The 14879-nt window shown below is 42.5% G+C and overlaps 2 protein-coding genes across 5 annotated transcripts; one reads left to right on the top strand and one right to left on the bottom strand.

The window, feature by feature from the left end:
* Nucleotides 1–81: 81 nt before the first annotated feature.
* On the top strand, nt 82–6859 carry LOC133969037 (outer dense fiber protein 2-like). 4 transcript variants are annotated; one of them, XM_062405353.1, is made up of 17 exons: nt 82–206; nt 826–1003; nt 1141–1264; nt 1392–1523; nt 1675–1749; nt 2024–2095; nt 2181–2297; nt 2387–2572; nt 2668–2777; nt 2892–3027; nt 3232–3342; nt 3777–3881; nt 4519–4677; nt 5075–5175; nt 5311–5473; nt 5830–5955; nt 6053–6859. In XM_062405353.1, exons 2-17 carry the CDS (start codon nt 837–839, stop codon nt 6224–6226), a joined length of 2058 nt encoding a protein of 685 aa, XP_062261337.1. In that variant the 5' UTR covers nt 82–206; nt 826–836; the 3' UTR covers nt 6227–6859. The 4 variants fall into 4 exon arrangements, with proteins under 4 accessions (XP_062261337.1, XP_062261336.1, XP_062261335.1 ...); XM_062405352.1 differs by having other exon boundaries at nt 118–202; XM_062405351.1 differs by lacking the exon at nt 82–206 and having other exon boundaries at nt 752–1003.
* Nucleotides 6860–9376: 2517 nt separating this feature from the next.
* Nucleotides 9377–11851, bottom strand: LOC133967917 (CCN family member 1-like). Its single transcript, XM_062403624.1, has 5 exons — nt 11717–11851; nt 11403–11616; nt 10960–11310; nt 10605–10810; nt 9377–10481 (listed from the first exon to the last, which is right to left on the bottom strand). Exons 1-5 carry the CDS (start codon nt 11756–11758, stop codon nt 10152–10154), a joined length of 1143 nt encoding a protein of 380 aa, XP_062259608.1. The 5' UTR covers nt 11759–11851; the 3' UTR covers nt 9377–10151.
* Nucleotides 11852–14879: the final 3028 nt, after the last annotated feature.

Below are 14879 nucleotides of genomic sequence, written 5' to 3'. Positions count from 1 at the left end.
TTGGCTGCTCGTGAGTGAAATCAAATTTACCCCCGCCTACTTTGTGCCCAAGGAGCGAATCAGCGGCGCGCTTACACGGAAGTGACGCAACGTTGTGCTCGAGCTAACCAATCCGGTTCGAGCTCCTGAGGGGATACGGGATCTTCGGTCCTGAGCAGCGTTGTGTTGTTGTGTTCACAACCGACACAGCGCGAAGCTGCAAGTAGGTAATGTTTACGTATTCACTGGTCTCGCTTTGTGATCGATTACTGGGTTTCATCTCCAGTAATGGAAGTGTTGCTGATTGGCTGCTGTCTGTAGTGGAGCAGGAGCGTCAGCAGCCACTCGAGCTCTTCCTGTCTGTCGCTAAGGGCTCGGCTGAGTGAGCTGGCTTTGACGACACCGTCCTTCATGATATCACGCTAACTAACGGGGCTAAAGGGATTTAGCTAAGTTTAAAAAGTCACAAAGGTCGAACTTACTGTGTAAACTACTGTGTGTGTGTGTGTCTGTGTGTTGTCGAGTCAGTGGGGAGATGTGTGTCCCCAGAGGATGAACCTCAATGTCCCCCCTGGATTCAGCTTCACCACAGAGGGGATAACTCTGGAGATGTGATGATCCAGATTGCTCTAACTATCCTCGTTGTGAAAATGTATATTGTATCTATGCTGTTGTGTCAATAGTGGGATATATGTCCCCAGAGGATGAACCCCAAAGTCCCCCCCCCCCCCCCCCATTGTTCCACCTTCACCACAGAGGGTCTAACTCTCGGGGTTGTTATCCACATCACTCTTCACTGTTCCCCTCTGTGTGGAAACTAATGTTGCCTTCACGTCGTTGTGTCAGTAGTGAGAGGGATGTCTCCAGAGGATGAACCCCAAAGTCCCGCCCGTGTCTTCGGCCCTACTGCGGAGGACCTCACAGCGAGTTGTGCGGGGGGGCCAGACCGCTCTCAGGAGCTGGGGAGAAGAAGCGAGGCACGCAGCTGTCTCCAGATCAGACCCCCAGAGGACGACATCAGCTGGTGAGGTCCTTCGATGCCAGGACATTTAAATAACTAGATACAAATCTGTCTGGCTAAACGTCCACTCCCCCTGAACCTTGATTGTTTTAGAGCATTTTCTCATCTTCAAGTGTTTCATCTTCCTGTTTTTCCTTTAGTCGTGGAGCCTCTGCCAGTGGAGCGAGCCCCTTCCTGAAAACACTGATGGACGCGGAAGCAGCTGCCAACGCTGCAGCCGTGCAACTTGTGTCTTTTAAAGATGCCATGGAGGATGAGTTTTCTGTACGTTCACTGCTACTTGGCATCCAATGGATTAAAGCATGGGGGGCCTCCATGGCAGGAAACCAGAAGAATATCGTATTCATGACCCAATGCTGTAACTTGTGTTTTTATTTCTCTCTCCATTAAGGATTCAAGAAGGTCCACCACGGACAAGCGGCGAGCTGCGAGGCAGAGAGGCCTCCTGCTGGAGAAGCTGGTGGATTTCAAACGAACAAATAAATCTGTTCGACAGAAACTGAAGCAGCTGCAGGAAGCAGAGGTTTGTTACGACGACTTTTACGTTAAATATTTCTCAGGCGGGGACTCATTTGTTGCTCTGTACAACTGTGGTTAGTTAAGTGTCTGTCAGAAAATGAAATTTGTGCTAAAACATGTTTTTATTGATTTTTTTCAACTTTTTTTGTTTACAGGCTGATCGAATTGATGCCAACCGACATATTGAGATGTTAATGAAGAGGATAACACAGGCTGAAAGTGATAATGAGGTACGTTTCATTATATTATTACTTAAAAAGGAAAGAAGCTCGGTGCTTTGGTCGTAGTAGTTTATTCTGTGAAAACTAGAAGTAACTTACACTCATAGATGTTAGTCCTCTAAAGATGCAGAAAAGAATCCATCTCTTGGTTTGAATTTGCAATGCAGGTCTTTTCTTGGCCCACGTCAATGGCTGGTTTACCAAACAGCCACATTGGTTGATGTTATCCCTGAAACTCTATTGTAGATGTTGACCGCACATTTTTGTGGTTTTCTCCCTGAAGCGTTTAAACAGAGATCTGACTGAGACAGAACGAAGATTCGTGGAGTTGATGGATCTGCGGAGAGAAGAGCAGGTGGGTGTAGAGCAGTACCGAGACGTCCATTCAGACTGATGAAACAACTGCATTTGAAAGCATCTGTCCACGCTGTTGTTCTCAGGAGAACGTGAAGGCCGCCGCTCACGTGACAAAGTCTGTGGAGGCGACTCGGGCTCACCTGCAGGAGCAGCTGCGCACGAAGGAAGCTGAGAACAAGCGTCTGGCTGCACAGCTGCGGGTATGAGCAGCTCGGTGCTTTATCAGCCAAAGTTTCCCCAGACGAATGGGTTTTAAAGAACATGTGTGACGGTATCGTCTGTCTTCTAGACTCTGGAAAGAGCCCGCACTGAGCAGAAGATGGAGATCAAAGATCTGAGAGGATCCGTCGCCACGTTGAATGAGAAGGCAGCAAAGGACAAAGAATCTCTAAAGAAAGCCACGCGAGCACAGAAACTGAGAGCCCAGAGATTTGAAGCTGCTGTAGAGAAATGTTATGCACAGCTAAAGGAAAAGGTGGGAATTCAAAGATATCCATTTGATTAATTTGTCTTTCCAATCCATGGTCCTATTTTTCAACGTCAATGTTCTTTTTGGTTGTTGCACTGAAGGATGCTCAGCTGGCCGATGCCCGTCTGGACAGAGACTCCAGGAGACGGCAGAAGGAGCAGCAGACGGACGAGAAAGACCAGCTCCAGGCTCATGTAGAGTTATTAGAGAGGTTGGTTTTTTCCTCTTCTTACACACTCCTCCTCTTGTGGCACGCAGTGGAAATCAATATGTGCCAACTAGCAGCTTTCACCGATGACTGTTGAATGTGCGTCTCCGTTTAAAGTCAAATCACGGAGTTGACAGCGAGGCTGCAGAAGGAGAGGGATGAGCTGACCGCGGCTCACGACACCGTGATGCAACGTGTTGAAAAACTCTGCGCTGAAAACGGAGACCTCCACGTCAATAATGCAGCACTTGAGGTACAAAAAAACACTCAGCGAATTAATATGTGGGCCAGAATTGTTGCTTAACAGACATTTGGCACAAGCATTAAAGTCAATTGTCAAATAGTCAAACTTTAATGTTGTTTGGTTCTCGCTGGAGCCGTCGCCATGTTCAACACGCATCCCCTCTGACTCTCACCTGTGTCACTAAAGGGATTTTGGTGTTTTTTGTGATCACAGGCATCAGTTGCTCGCTTGGAGCAGCAGCTGAATGATTGTGAGTCGGCTCTGGTGGAGGAGAAGCTCGAGTTGCAGGAGAGGAAACATCAAGCTGAACAGTTTCAATGTCAGGTGATCATTCGCTTAGTATTTATATTTTTTAAGGAACTCTTTAATTTTTCTTTTCTTTATTCATGTTGACCAACTTTAAAGAATTGAACAACTTGTCGCACACGTTTGAAGCGAAGTAGAAATTTTATCATTTTTAATGAGATGAAAAAGTATCATGCTTATTATGCTTAAATAATGAGGCATATAAATTACGGTTTGATTTTATAATGAATGCAGAGATTGACAATTTTTTTTAGGTCTCTATGATCAACAGTTGCTCTGTTTAAGAAAAACCATCGGCCACCTGGCCAGTGGACACAAAGCCAAACACCTGTTTTAAACCTACAAACGATTTTGCCTTTTTCTCAAACAAAAAACTCTATTTATCATCGTTTCTCAGGACAGAAATTACTTTTATTTCTAAACCTGGTTTATATATTATTATTTTTTTGTAGGTCGCAGCACTTCAAGTTGAGCTCGATGAAATGAGGATAAAATATAAATATATTTTAAGAGAGACGGAGAAGACCAGGGATGGGAAAGACACAGAAGTTGAGAGGGTAAGTTTTTCTGCCTCTACACGTCTTCCCCTATATTATCTGAAATGTTCTACCATGCACTAATCCTAATGGCTACCAGTTGGTTAATTTAACAATATGGAGTATTTTAGGAGATTTTTCCCTCTGAATTTATTTCCGGAGTCTGCCTTTCACATATGAAGAACGCAGCACGAGAAACAGGAAAATGTCAGAATACGTCGGAATATTCATGCGGGGGGGGGGGGGGGGCGTTCGACTAGAGCAGCAAAAATGTGCGGAGATCGACACCTCTCAAATCTCTCTGTCTTTCCCAGCTGACGTCTTGGTCAGTGTCTTCACACATCCTCCTGCTGTATTCTCTCATGGTCTCACTCTGTCATTTTCCTGATAGGGGTCGGGTAGGAAAAGTTCTAAAAAAATTCCCAGAGAAAGTGACTCAGATGTTTTCAGTCTCACATACGGCCTCATCCAGAAACTTTCCGGAGAATCTTCAGTGCATGTCAGAAAGCCACTTGGGTTTAATTTGCATGAATAACATATTATATGCATCTGTGAGTAGTCAGGGTTTTTTACTGTGAGAGGTTTGATTAGCCTTTTTTATTTTGTCTACTCCCAACGCTCCAATCCCTTCCACCACCCCCCTCCTCCGGGGCCCCAGGTGAGGCAGCGGCTCCAGGCCCGTGTGGACGAGCTGAAGCTTTACCCTGAGTTACTGAGTGCAGCCCAGCAGAGTCTGTTTGAGAGCCAGGAGAAGCTGCGGAGCTCAGAGGGGAAGTGCTCAGAACAGTCAGAGTCCGTTAGCCACCTGCAGGTTAAGGTGCGCAACGCGAGCTGTGGTGGTCCCACAGTGAAAACCCCAGTCACCTTTCCTACATCCCACCACTAGGCAGTAGCACAACCCCCCCGTGTCTGTCGGTGCATCTTGTTTTCTGGTCGTGCTGTGACTTTTGATGATCGGGACGAATGAAAAAACATCTCTGATTGCACTGGAAACATTTAGTTGTGCAGCCATTTGTAACTACAGGCTAGTTTTTGTTTTTTCATTCTCCATCATCAGCCATGTTGAACTGGTATTTTTAAAAAGTGTGTTTGCAAGTTTGTGTTTGTGTTTGAACCGTCACTTTATCCAGTTTTGCATGTTATTTTTTTTTTTCTTCTTCTTGTAACCAATGCAAATGATACCTAAATAGCAACTCTGAATTTTGCATCTACAGATGGGGAGTCAGACTAACTTGCTGAGATCATCGATGGAGATGAAAGACTCCATTCATGAGGCCAACGTAAAACTACAGGAGAGAATTAATTCTGTTCAAACGTAAGACAAACCATAACGTGCAACAGATTAAGATATAGAAAATTGTTTCAGCATTAGCTTTATTAAAGTATTATATTCCGTGTGTGTGTGTGTGTGTGTGTGTGTGTGTGTGTGTGTGTGTGCGTGTGCGTGCAGGCAGATGGAGAGGCTGCAGCAGGAGAACCTGGAGCTCGTACGGAGGCTGGCAGATCAGGAGGAGACTCTGAGCTACAGCAGCCGGCAGCTGGATCAGCGCTCGTCGGAGAATCAGGCCCTCAGCCGACAGCTGGAGGCGGCCTTATCAGACGTTCAACAACAGGTGCAGCTCACACACAGACTCACGGGCACCATGTATTATTAAGAGAGCCGACCAAGCATCCAGTGCTTTATTATTCGTGTCTGTCGGTATCGTGTGTGTCTGCCGGATTGTTTCAGAATGTCGTCAGCTGACCAGGTGGTTCTTATCATTGTCAACGGGGCAGGTGCAGCAGAGCAGTCATTACAAAACATTGTTGAAGAGCATCGACAAAAATGCAAATGTTCGATCAGATTTAAGTGTTGGACAGAATCTTACCTTGGTTTTAAACTTTAAAGTAAAATCCTGATTAATCTGAAACCGTATAACCAAGCCTGATTTCCTTTATCCGATAATTGAAAGTTTTGTCACAATTCCAGGTCCAAAAAGTCAAAGACCAGAGTGTTTCCAGAGAGGGAAGTCTTCAGACTCAAGTCCTGCAGCTGGAAGCAGAGAAGAGCAGAAGAGATGAAGAGCTGAGGCGTCTTCGCCAGAAAAAACTGACTGTGAGTTTTCTTCCTTTCTTATGACATATAACACAATTGAATGTCGTGGTGTGATCTGATCGATTGTTGTGTATTCTCTCTCTCTCTGACTGTTTAGGCAGAGCGACAGTTTGAGGTGCGTCTGAAGGACCTGCAGCTCAGCCTCGACCAATCAGAGAGCCACAAACAAAGCATTCAGAACTACGTCGACTTCCTGAAAAACTCCTATAAGACCATGTTTGATGAGGGACTGCAGACTTCTACTTTTACATCCTCCTGTTTTCTAAAATAATTCAGGGCTCATATTTTGACATTGTATTCTTTGTATTTATTTACGGTTTATTTTTTAGGTTTTATTACCTCAAATAAGTAAAAACTACTGAACCAATTTCCATGAAACTTGGGTCTCAGGTAAGAGGCAATTAAATCTTGGTGTGGATCCGAATCAGAGGGCGAAACCAAGAATCTTTTTTTAACTTGGTCTATTGCAAGATTTCCAATGATTTCTCAGGGAAAACCTAATGGATCTTGAAGACACAGAAGTCAGATATGTTCAGGTGACTGAATAAAGTCTGGATCTAGTGAACGTAAATGTTGGAGGAATGCACACTACTATGTGCCCTATCTTTTATCGCCTTTTAGAGGAAGTAAGAAAATTATTTATTTTATTGCTCCGGCTTTTCTTTAGATAACTACTTCTTGATTTAACTGATGATCTGTGGCTGTTTTGTTTTTTTTAAATCTGCTGTTATGACAGTTTTGTTTTATCTCATGTCCCAAGAAACTACAGAAGATTTTCACTTGTGTGTCAGGGTTCCTACAGTTGTGAGAAACCTGGAAAAGTCATGGATTTTTATAATGTGTTTTTCCAATCTTGGAAAAGTCCTTGAAAACAAATAAAATCCCAAAGGTTTTGGAAAAGTCATGGAAATTTGTTATATTCATATTTTCATGTTGTTCATTTACACTCAGTTTTAAATAATTCATATGCTTTTAAAGAAATACACTCAAAATATAAGCAGCCATACTATGGTTTGTGTAATTTAAGGTGTACTGTATGCCTTGGAATTCTCATTGTTAGTTTAAATACTACATTTTGTCACTTTTTCGCGTATACACCGAGATTTCACAAAAGGTTCGGTCGTGGAAATTTAGTTTAAAGTTATTTAAAAGTCATGGAGAAGTCATGGAAATCAATTGGTCAAAATGTTTATGAACCCTGGTGTATGCAAATCTTGGGCTTTGAGTTCTCGGTGCTACTATTCTGTTTCTATTCCTGTACGATAAGGAGCCAGTTGCACTAATGAAGTTAAAGAAGTAGCCAGAGCTTTACACTTGTATCCGATTGTCTAAATGTTTCTTACTGACTTGTGTAAAGTTACTGGAAGTGTCCACAAACCACATCCGTTTGTGGGCAGTTACGTCCTTGTTACAGCACAAGGTCGGATGAGTGTGCACTGATCTCGGATCTTTGGTTTGTTGTCAGAGCCTCAAGAAATCGGTTTCGACAGAAAGTGAATTTGCCAAACATTTTGACTTTTGAAGAATTGCTAAAGTAATTTATCTCACAAAGCGTTTCCAGGTTTACAAATGTTGGGACTTACTGCTTGTCTGTTCTTTTCTTTAGGACTTGGTTGTCTTTTGGGTTGAGGCTCTTAGTGAGATAAAACAAGTCATTTTTAATTACTGGAGGTTTTCCTCAATCTCCACAACCTGAGATTTCATAGATGACATCAAATAAATAAATATATTAGGTGTTTCCAGCCCGTAGAGGCAATGTGCCACTAGGTGGGACTGTTTAGTTAATCATCTTTTCTCCCCTATAACAATCTTATTTACATACACACAAATTTCAGTGTCTGTTACATTATGTCTATTCTAGTACAGCTCAGCTGGCTCCCAATAAGATAGCTTTGCATTTTTTAACCAACGGTTAACCAATGCAATTTGTGCTATACAAATAAATGTGTAACTGCATATGCCCCCACCAAGTTCACATGTGGTAGAATAAAGCACATTTATAACATGGTGCTTGAATGTGAATACTCTTCCAGCTTTACTCCCATTGAATATTGTGTATTTGATCTCCCTGATTTTGAGCCATGACACGGAAAATGTTCTTTTTACCACCTCCCTGCTTGAGCATCATCTTGTATCCGTAGCAGCAATAATAATAATAAGGAAGGTGTGATGTGTATTGAACGTGTGTCGATGTTCTTGTTTTTCATTTGCACCGAGATTAATTAGTTAGGAAATCTATTATTTAACCATCAGAGGTGAAGCTTGTGCCTTCAGGGCCTCAAAGTTAATCACTGAGGTTCAACACTGGAGAATTTCCAAACCTCTGATGCTGGTTTGCGTCCGTGCTTTTGTAATAGAAGTTGTTATATTACTGAGGCTCTGGGGCACAGAATCCGCTGCAGCACGATTTTGCCTAAAGGCCAAACTGGATCTTGTCGTTGCTTGATTGGTCGGTCCCACACTGTGTCTATGGAGATAAACCACCAGCTCCAGACCGCTGTGAGGCCCTGCTGTGTCTCTGCAGCGGACGATCTCCCCCGGGTGAGCAGTGCTCCTCTCACGTTCTCAAAGACAAAGCTCTATTGTGTTCTCCGTCAAGGGATGGAACCATTTCATCTGCGTGTGCGTCAGTAACTCTGCCCCCCCCCCTCGCCCTTGTTCCCAGTCTTCTGGTTCTTGCCCGTTTACGCAACTTGTTGATCTGATCATACATTGGGAATTTCCTGTCTCTACTTTTTTTTTTTTTAATGGAAAATAAACTTACATCTGACATCTGGCAGTTTGGTTTGTCTCCGCAGGAACGACACACCCTGAAGCTCATTTGCTCATTACTATCAAATAAATCAGATGACCCATTTAATCTTTTGTGTTTTTTTACACAGAACTAATTATCAGAAAACAAACAGAGGCTTCACTGTTGTATGAGTTAAAATTATTTCCAGACCTACAAATACAGTATCACATTCAGATACTTGCTGTATACAATAAATAGCTCCTGGATATTTGCAATCTGACATAAAATACTTTTAAACTGCCTTTTAACTTGTATAACAATTCCATCTATTTCTGATGATTATATGGCTATTTTATGAAGCACTTTGTAACTTTGAATTTTGCTAAGTGCTCTATAAATAAAGATTATTATTATTAATACACAGACACAGACGTGTGCAGCTGACACAGTGCAACTCATTTCCTAATGGCAACTGTAATAAAAGACCAAATAAGAAGTTCCAGTTCCAGCTGGACTACATTTTTTACTTTTCTCTATAATATAAAATAATTGACTGTGTTGGGCTTCCCTTGTGTTTATTTGTGAAAAACTGAGTCATAAAAGTTATTCAGTCTTTTACATATAATATAGTTTTCCTGATCTTATCATATTACAACATTTTAAACACACAAGCAAATGCAGAGACAATTATGCCAAACTAATTTTAATGTACTGCACTGTGATTAAATATAGGAATGCATTATGAAGTAAACTATGACAAATCAAAACGTCATAAATAAAATGAAAAAGTTCAGTTTATCAACACAAAACAAAGATAACATTATGTTATTTAAAAGCTGCCATAGTATTTACATTATTTCACGCAACATGTTGAATGTCCTGAAAGAAAAGAATAAGAAGACTATAAATACAACGCTTCACAAGGAAGCAAATCGAAAGGCTCCATTGTTATGAAGCAGAATGATGAACAACATCGTTCATTAAATTCATCTGTCAGTCAATACTTAAAGCAACACAATGTCACTTTGACTGAGCAACAGCGCCCTCTGTAGACACACGTGGGGTGCTTCTATTGGGCACCATATCTGAGCGAGTAACTGGTTTTCATGTGGAAGTGAAAAATGAAGCTCTGACTGAACAGAAACACAACAGAACGATGTATATTACCCATAATCCCTGGTTCCCTGAACCAGAAGAGTTGCTGCTGTAAAAATTACACCAAACTCTGTTTAAAATTCCTCATAGTTAAAGGTTTCCTCTTTGAATAATGGATTTTTTCTAATGACTTTTAAAATGATCCAAAGTTTGGCATTACTTTTTTGAATTGCTGGGTCTAATTTGGTCAAATTACAACACACTCACTCACCAAAGCTACAGAGCTAGAACAGATGTGCAGGGTGTGGAGTGGGACTGGAAGCGCCGCCATTATCCCTGCTCCAAATCAGTGAATCATCCAACTAGTTTAGAGGCTGCTGGGTAAAAAAGTTGCATAGTGTTGCTTTAAAGTTATATCATTGAAAAGTCTGCGGCGGGCGGGTGTCTTTTCATCTCTGCTGGCGGAGCAGTTACACCTGCAAGACTGGATCATCATCACCATCCTGCTGAAGGATTCTCCATTTTGGCATCTGAAGCTCACGGGTATCGTCTGAGTCCGATGCGGCCGGCAGCATCTCAGCCCCTGTGAGCACGACCCGCAGTATCTGGGCTGGTACTTTTTCAGGCTATGGCAACCCGCGTGGGACAGTTTTACACGGCGGCCGGCCTTTACCACGTGGTTGCACTTCTGACCTTTCTGTTAGAAGAAAGGCAGAAGATTCAGTTTTTCCGCAAAAGAATGCTAGCTGTGCCGTAGCATGAAATAATCAAGCTGTGTCTAAGATATAAAAAAATGGGATATTAAATATTTGAGGTGTACCTTCAATCTGACAGAGGTCCTTTGGTTGCGCGGGCGAACTTTACAGATGCGAGTCTCTTCCATGAGTTTGCACTGAGGATTGTTGTTGGTCAGCCTGGTGGACACTCCGGTGCCACTGGGTTTGGAGCAGGCGGACCAGGCTGTGGTGTGAGACACACACTTGAATCCTCTGGCAGAGATGTGGCTCACTGGGAGACTCCTGAACGCTGCTCAGTAGAAAATGCAAACACATAAAAGATTACACAACACACAATTTGATGAAATTGCAAAAGATAATCACTTAATGTCATCTTCATATCTTACTATTAATATTACTATTAATCCTTGGCTACTTCTTAAAGCCTTCATCACTCACCAGCTGTAAGCCCAGATTCTCCTCTCCACACAGGCGCCGGCTCATACTGGTTTGTTAAGTCGTTTTCAGACATTCTGTATTTGCTGTCCGTCCTTCTGTGCTTCTTCCTCAGAGAAATCTCTGGCTTTGCCTCCTTGGGGCAGACGAGCTGTTCACAGCACCGTCCCGGCACCTTGACCCTGTTGGGTTTGGCACAACCCAGTTTGGGCAGCGTGAGCTCACGAGGGCATAGAGAGACACATCCGACAGCGCCGTCCATGCACGTGCACTGGTGTTTGCAGTTCAGACGGAAGATCTCTCCATTCTGGTAAATCTTGTTGTTGTACTCGCAAGTTCTTCCATCTGATTTGGCTGTTTCACAGAAACACGAGCGGAGATACTTGAAATAATACGTTTGAATTGAATGAATTGATGGAAAGAAACATTGACAAAAGGGAACAGACCTCGACAGATGCCTTTAGCCGAATCATATCCACCTCCAAAGTTGCACTCCAGTCCCTTCGTGTGGTCGCACGGCTGCGAGGTGCTGCAGTCTTCAAAAAGCTGCCGAACACAAGCCTGACAGCATCCACAACCGTCCAGCATGAGACCGACTCCGGCTGCACGTGTGGGGACTTCCAGGGGACAATGACATTCCTTTGGGCACGAGGCCGACACCTGAGGTCAGACACAAACATTTCCAATCAAGAGTTTTGCCCCTGAAAGCGCCCATCAGCCCAAAACACATCAGATGAATGAACAGGGATTATTTCCTCACCAGTGTCATGCAGAGGATCTCTACAAAGGTTTTCCACATCATCAGAAGTTGAAGTTGTCTCTCTCACGAGTGAATTACCTTTCTGTCAATTTATTCTAGCACCAGACCTGACGGCGAGTTGAAGAGTGCTGAGTCTTCCCATCTCCTTTTATACGCTCGGAAGAAGTGTCCTGAAACCTATGATTTGAATGCTTCTCCCAGCGTCCTCCCATAAGCCCAAAGTATGCCACCCCTCCTCCTCTTCCTCCTCCTCCTCTCATTCAGTGAGCCAAGAACCTATTATTCTTATTCCTATTATTTATTATCCAAAAGGAAGCTCTTCCTACAATGAACCAAATATATAGAACTTGAATTGAAAAAATAAATATAAATCCTTTTACGTAGAATATTATCTTCAATATACATCTTTTACCTTAGGTTGTTTTTTTGACAAAACATCTTGATATAACAATATAATTTAAAGAAAATTGGCAGCATAAACACTTATATAGAATTGTGCATTTTATTAATTCAGTCTTGGTTCAAATCCATTTTAAAACTAATTTCTGCCTTACATGTGTGGTTGAAAGTCTTTTTTGTTTATTTAGCTGTTTTTCTGTTGGGTTTCTTTTGTATAGAAACAATGTGTTTGTCTTTCTTCTATTCCATGCTTTTTTTTTTATATGAAAGATATTTTATGGTTAGATTAAGTCAGCAGGAATAAATGAATGACTTTCTGACTGGTTTTATTAAGGCCAAAAAAGATTAAAGAAAAAGTGAGAATAACATTAAAACCTGAAATATTTCATCATCAGCCTCTCTACACGTGAGCGCAGCCCCACACAGGACTCAACATCGGGGCACCACAAGTTCTGATATAAACATTGGAGAGAAGCTACATCTCTCTTTGACCAACTGAATTTCTATCCCAGACGAAACCGTGTTTAGACTGCAGCCCCTTGTCTTGGCCGAGTGTTTGTGTTTTTTCCAACTTTGCGTGCATGCAAATTCCCAAAATCCTTTAGGGTGTGCGTGGATCAGGGTTTGCTCGGATTCAATATCGAATGTCTCGGTATCCTTTGTTTGTTCTGAATGAGAAACATGCACACACAGAAACAAGAAAGCAAAAAGAAAACTTGAGCGACGCCTGCGGCAACATTCCTCTCAGGATGAACTTTGCAGGTCTCTTTGAAACAGCTGCCAGGATAAAAAAGCATCTTCTTTTATCCACATCAAAGAACAATGAAAACTATCAGGGAAAAGAAAAGAAAAAGTTTCCTTTCATTACAACCTGTGTGAACAAGAGGCCGACCAGGGAACACTGGCACATGCCCCTTCTTATCTAACTGAGGTTCCAGAGCCAGTTTGAGTCGGAGCCAGCTCGGGCAGATGAGGAGCGAACATGCGTGAGCTCGGTGCACCACTGACTCCTGGAAATCCCTGACTGTTGTGTTGTGGCACTGGAAACTTTTCCCTCCTGTGATATAAATAATTTGCAGAACTGTAGATGACAGAACGTGCAGCTGGAGGACCAGGAAAGGATTTCATGTTAAGCACTCAACTCCCACAGAGCAGCATGTGAATGTTTCTCCAAATTATATTGATATTAATGTTAATATAAGGATAAAAAGGGTTTTATTTTGCATTGTAGAAGTTTACCAAACTAGGATTTTAAGGTGAGCTATTGGGCGCTAACGGGTGATTAGCAGGAGCTAGCAGGTTAGCTAGCCGGCATCCATTTGCAGGCACTTTCAAAAATGAAATGCCAGTGTCAGATTCTATAGGTTTGAGCTTTCAGAAAAACCTGGACACGTGATGTGATCCAATGAATGAATTTCTCATATGGCAAGTGAGGAAGCTCTGTGCTAAGTTTAGCATAGAAACTAGAAGCTAGCAAACAGCAAGATCTCTCAGGTAATTTTACGACCTGCAAAGTTGGAAAAAATTGGCCATAAGGAAAATCATAAATCTTTGTATAAACATGATTCCACAGGCTTAGCAAATCTTAAATGCTTGGAGCATGCTATTGGCTAGCTCTTTTCAGTCATAGGTGCTCCCTGGGCTTCTTTCTGCTACAGCTTTGAGTCGAAGAAGAGGTGGCTAATAGTAGTATATACCATATAACTATTGGAGAAAACAAATGTGTAATGTATCAAATAAGAATGGAGCATTAATAATGAATTAAAAGACCACATTTGACGTGTTTTCTGTCATCTTGCTGCCAGGTTCCTGCGGTCATCCATTGCAACTGTAAAGCTGGATTTACTTATAAGAGACGTTATGCAACGTCAAATTACCCATCCTGGAGATTATCCTATCAGGAAGACAAGGCCTTTGTTGTCTTTGTTATCCCCTTACACTCGATACTGTATTTAACTGCATGACCCTTGGAATTGAAGTGGATATTCAATGGGATGTGGAGACGATGGGTGGGCAGATGGTCGAGATGATGAACAGTCGGAGAAAAGAGGAAAAACATGTCAAAAGGTAATTTTGTGATTATGTAAGGATTCATACTAAAATACAAATGCAAACAAAAAAAGAGAGAGACATAATAGGGGATTCAAATGATGACTCCGAGCCTCCGCTCTGTTGCTCTGTGTAAAACCACAGTGGCTCTGAGAGAAGCTTGTTCTGGTTGTTATGTAGGAGCAGGTCATACTCTGTGGCACAGACGGGGAAGTCTGTACGGGGCCGTCCAGATATGATTACAAATCCAGTTCAATACATCATTTCTATAAATGATTCCCTTTGTCCGTCTTCCGTTGCCTGCAGAGCCCACTCCCGAGTCAGAACATTGTGTTGGTGGGAAAATCTCACTGCTGATTCGACATTATTTCCAGGCTTTTGCTCTCTGCTGTCTGACTCGAATGGATTGAATTACCATGAAGCCTTTCCTGGATCTTGTTAGTTTCTGCGGACGCCTTGTAGCCATTTACCCAAAATGTTTCTCTGGTGTAGAGAGGCTGATGTACGCACGGCCTGACCTTTGAACACCTGACATTTAAAGGGCATCATTTCTGTTGTAATTCTCCCCCAGAAATTGCTGGGATGCAGCAGCAGTCACGTAGATATCGGAGCCTGTGTTTCCCCCTCTCTTTCAAACCTTTATCATTACGCAGAAATAAACCCTCGAGGGCCAAACAGAAGGACGTGGGTCTGATTCAAAGTAACTAAGGATAGC

The sequence above is a fragment of the Platichthys flesus genome, chromosome 14 (assembly GCF_949316205.1).
Source record: "Platichthys flesus chromosome 14, fPlaFle2.1, whole genome shotgun sequence".
NCBI classification, from domain to species: Eukaryota; Metazoa; Chordata; class Actinopteri; order Pleuronectiformes; family Pleuronectidae; genus Platichthys; species Platichthys flesus.
This window is presented reverse-complemented; position numbering and strand designations above follow the sequence as displayed.

What these genes read in the sequence shown, in the direction of transcription:
- LOC133969037 (XM_062405353.1), top strand. Translation starts at nt 837, where the DNA reads ATGTCTCCAGAGGATGAACCCCAAAGTCCCGCCCGTGTCTTCGGCCCT. An exon ending in TCAATAATGCAGCACTTGAG is followed by an intron (nt 3,028 to 3,231) that starts GTACAAAAAAAC and finishes TTGTGATCACAG; the next exon opens with GCATCAGTTGCTCGCTTGGA. An exon ending in TATCAGACGTTCAACAACAG is followed by an intron (nt 5,474 to 5,829) that starts GTGCAGCTCACA and finishes TCACAATTCCAG; the next exon opens with GTCCAAAAAGTCAAAGACCA.
- LOC133967917 (XM_062403624.1), bottom strand. Translation starts at nt 11,758, where the DNA reads ATGATGTGGAAAACCTTTGTAGAGATCCTCTGCATGACACTG. An exon ending in GGCTAAAGGCATCTGTCGAG is followed by an intron (nt 11,311 to 11,402) that starts GTCTGTTCCCTT and finishes TCTGTGAAACAG; the next exon opens with CCAAATCAGATGGAAGAACT. An exon ending in GGACCTCTGTCAGATTGAAG is followed by an intron (nt 10,482 to 10,604) that starts GTACACCTCAAA and finishes TTCTTCTAACAG; the next exon opens with AAAGGTCAGAAGTGCAACCA.